The sequence below is a fragment of the Arachis ipaensis genome, chromosome B01 (genome assembly GCF_000816755.2).
Source record: "Arachis ipaensis cultivar K30076 chromosome B01, Araip1.1, whole genome shotgun sequence".
Classification (NCBI taxonomy): Eukaryota; Viridiplantae; Streptophyta; class Magnoliopsida; order Fabales; family Fabaceae; genus Arachis; species Arachis ipaensis.
In genome coordinates this window covers 134,767,300-134,771,342 of record NC_029785.2, presented here as the reverse complement: position 1 = coordinate 134,771,342, position 4,043 = coordinate 134,767,300, and the positions used below count along the sequence as shown (strand labels likewise).

Sequence of the window (4,043 nt, the reverse complement as noted above, 5' to 3'; positions counted from 1 at the left end):
TACGTATATTTTGTGCTTCGTTTAATATAGCTTCGTGAGTACGTTTGCGTTTTTCAAAATCTGTTTTTGAACTTAATTCTTTATTGGGCTTATAGAATATATTAATTTCCTTCTATATAAATATGTATGCGCTTTTAGAATTGTCGTAACCTTTGGTTAACCTTTGCTTTACAATGCGAGGTAAGGTTTAGGGTAATTAGGATGTTACAATATGCACTTGAAAGAATATAAGAAATTTCCATGACCTTACCCCTTATTTATGCACATGATGGCTTATTAGACTTGTTCAAGTAAAGTAGCATTGTTCAAGAAGGTAATAAGTACCAAAATCAGCCAGAGCTAGGTCTATATATCTAAAGAACAAACTAATTCATTAATTACTAAGATCCAAACGTAAGAGACCTTTCATTATTGACCACTTTATTTATTCATAAGATAGTTCTGAGCATGATCATATATTTGCCAATACAACAAAATGTTTATTTCAGTTCACCAGAAAGGATTTGATCATCCAAACTAAAAACGCCTTCATCCACTGGTGGTGGTGGTGTCTCACTCTGTGGAGTCTTATGGAGTTTGCTCACATCATAACCCTCATCCTTTGCTTTCTCTACAAGCTCATTGTAGGTCGCATCATCTATATGGCTCTTCCTTGATAATATCTAACCCCCCGAAACATATTGATCATATACATAGTCAGAAAAAACAGAGAACGGAAAATGAGCATGCATATCATAGCATAGCAAAATTTTGGACCTTTTTTTTTTGAGAAAATTAAAACTTTCTTTCACCCCATTTTTTATATCAGAAAAAAGATAACAACTTGACATGGAAATTAGAAAAGTAATTAAGAAAGGCTTACCCAAAGAAATATCTTAGTTGGTCCACCAATGACAGCATATTGATAATCCTGGTCGATATAGAGAACCCAGTAATCTCCAATAACAGGGAATATGGGAAAGGAGGGAGGCACATAGAACTTGACCTTAAGCTTGGCCTCATCGCTATTTGGATCAGCCTTGTATGCAATTCCTTCAATATAGTTCCTCTTGCCATCAATCCAATTCTCATTGAGCACATGAACTGTTCCATTATCATTGAGTGTGTATGTGGCCCTAGTGTCCACAGCATCGCTCTTCTCAAAGAATGAAGGGAAACTCGCTATTTCGTACCATCTACCCATGAACCTCTTTAGATCTAGGTTCTTCACCACCGTTGTGGCGTTGCTAGTAGCCACCGCGGTAAACAGCAGTAGTGAAGCTAGAAGAAATAAACAGTGAAACATAGGTTTTTCTGCCATTGCAAGGTTTCTTAGTTCTTTCTGAGGTTTCATAAGCTAAGGTTGTTTTGGGTAATGAATTCATGAGATTTTCTTTAAGTATTTAATTTGCGGCGAGCGTGTTGGCGTGGAGAATTTGAGGCCTTGCACTTGTATCATTTGGTACCATAATTTGCAGCAACTTTGGATAATTCCTATATTCTCTATTTTTCTTCAATTAATTTTCGATGAAATCGCACAAATCTTTTATGGCTAGTCCTAGGATGGCTACCATTATGATGCGATAGAGCTACAAGTTGAGCGTGAAATGAGGTGTTGACAGTTGACACTTGAAAAGTTCGGTAAGATAACGGAATTTATTAATATCTTGTGAATGTTGGTTTAGTTCAGTCTTAATAATAATACGAGAGTAAAGTCGTCATATACAAGCTTGTGACTGAGGAGCTCAAGTTGCAAGAGAAGTGATCATATATGAAGATAACTTTAATGACATATGAGTGACATAGTGAAGCAGAGAAATGCATTGCTGCAACCAGTGACGGACCCAGAAAATTTATGGTAAGGGGGCAAAAATAATTCACATTATTATCAAAAGATATATTAATTAAAATTTAAAATGGGGGCATATTATATATGTATATATTTTTTTTTGTTTAAAAAAATTAAATGAGAGTGGGGGCAAGTGCCCCCCCATGGTTCCATGTAGGTCCGTGCCTGGCTGCAACTCAAACATGTCACATGTGACCATGCAAGACAGTTTGCTAGGCCATAATGTCCTCACGAGGATAGGAAACAGTAACTTTTGTGATTTGTAGCCATCAAATAATTCTCAATGATGATTTTAATGGTATGAGATTGGTATGAAATTTCATTTAATGGCTCACTTTTTTTTGCTAATTACATGTTGACCAAAATTTAATAAAGTTGCTGGTCCTCTAAACTTTTCCATCTCCTCACAATAAATAACCCCATACCATAAATTATTCATATGTTAATTGTTAAGTCTAAATTTTTATGTTCCACTTCTATCCTTTTTTTTTCAAAATATTTTCTAAGTAAATGTGACTGAAAATAAAAGTATTGATACATGAATGTCAAGGTATTAAAATGTGATTGATTAATGGTATTGGTATAGATAATTTATGAGAAAATTTTAGTATTTTCCTCACACGACCCATTAATCCATTCACTCTTCCCCCATCCTCCAAAATCCATCTCCGCGTCCCCCGCCCCCACAACCACCGCCTCCCCACCATAACCGCCGCCATTTCCCGCACCAAGAAGGAAGCCACCGTCGAAACCGTGAAACAGCAGCTCGAGAATTGCTACCTCCTCGCCGGCATCAACTATAAGGGATTCACCGTGAAGCAGTTCCAGGAGCTCCGAAAATCCCTCCCCGAAACCACGAAGCTCATCGTCGCGAAGAACACGCTCGTGTACAAGGCGGTGGAGGGCACGCGCTGGGAGACCCTGAAACCCTGCATGAAGGGCATGAACGTGTGGCTCTTCGTCCACACGGAGGAGATCCCTGCTGCCATTAAACCCTACAGAGACTTCCAGAAAGAGAAGAAGCTCGAAGACAACGATTTCACCGGTGGAGTCTTCGAAGGCAAGTACTACGGCCCCGATGAGTTCAAAACGCTTGAGACTTTGCCCACGCGCGCTGAGATTTATGCCAATTTATTGGGATCATTGAAGAGCCCCGCCTCTGCTCTCGTCAGCACTCTTCAGGCTCCGGCCAGGGACGTTGTGATGGTTCTCAAGGCCTATGTCAAGAAGCTCGAAGAGGAGGCTGGTGCCGCCCAATCATAGCATAGTTTAAACTGTATGTTGATCTTGTTTTGATATTTGATTGTTTAATTGCATTTGAGTTTGAACGTGCTCTATTTATATATATAATATATATGTAGATTGATTGGTTAATGTATTTTGATTGTAATTGAATCAAGGATTCAGAAAGGGAAAATCTTTTGGAATGGATAAGATGTAGAATGATGCAAAGTTGGCCTTTTTAATTTTTAGGGCAAAGATGGTACAAAAAGATTTCCCTTTGAATGATGCAATTTCTCACTAGCTAATTGTTATTAGGTGCCGAGAGTATGATTCTTTTCCACCTATAAGAAGAGGAAGAACGAGAGTGTGGGGAAGGGGAGGCCATTGCTATGCATTCTTCTTGGCAAGCCGTATTTGTACCCAGATACTGATGAGTACGTTGCTCCCTATTCCTTATCATCATAAATATCCTATGCTTCTTGATGAAGATGAGGAACAATTTGGAAAGGATGGTCTTGAAAATGTGATTAAGAATTATGAGAAATGTGTGATATCATCAAATGGTAGTTTGGAACAAGGGATTGTGAAGGATGATGATCACGTTCACCAGATGCTCGACTTAATGTCTCTAAGAAAGATGATCAAGAAATAGACGAGGAGAATTCGGCAGGGAGAATGCTTAATGATGATGAGGTTATAGGAGATGAAATTGACTATGGAATTGTGATGGAACAAGAGTTGATGATATAAAAATTTAATAATTAAAAATTTGGTAAAATTATAGTCACGTGCAGAACATTTGAACCTATTCTTTTTACTTACAAAAGAGAATAAAGCAAATAGTTCAAACATTTCAATTCTGATTCAAACAATATCAAGGTATACTACTATGTTTTTTTCTTTGTTTAACTTCTATCACATTTACCCATGGATTATTGTGAACCTTATTGATTGCTTCTTATGTTATCGTGTTCTTGTTCTATTTTTTTGT

The 4,043-nt window shown here is 37.6% G+C and overlaps 2 protein-coding genes across 2 annotated transcripts; one reads left to right on the top strand and one right to left on the bottom strand.

Annotated features, from left to right (window-relative positions):
* Nucleotides 229-1,421, bottom strand: LOC107641060 (temperature-induced lipocalin-1). The gene is made up of 2 exons (XM_016344572.2): nucleotides 863-1,421; nucleotides 229-662 (listed from the first exon to the last, which is right to left on the bottom strand). The coding sequence occupies exons 1-2, from the start codon at nucleotides 1,331-1,333 to the stop codon at nucleotides 480-482; spliced, it is 654 nt and encodes a 217-aa protein (XP_016200058.1). The 5' UTR covers nucleotides 1,334-1,421; the 3' UTR covers nucleotides 229-479.
* On the top strand, nucleotides 1,972-3,262 carry LOC107615462 (50S ribosomal protein L10, chloroplastic). Its single transcript, XM_016317524.2, has 2 exons — nucleotides 1,972-2,074; nucleotides 2,427-3,262. Exons 1-2 carry the CDS (start codon nucleotides 1,972-1,974, stop codon nucleotides 3,089-3,091), a joined length of 768 nt encoding a protein of 255 aa, XP_016173010.1. The 3' UTR covers nucleotides 3,092-3,262.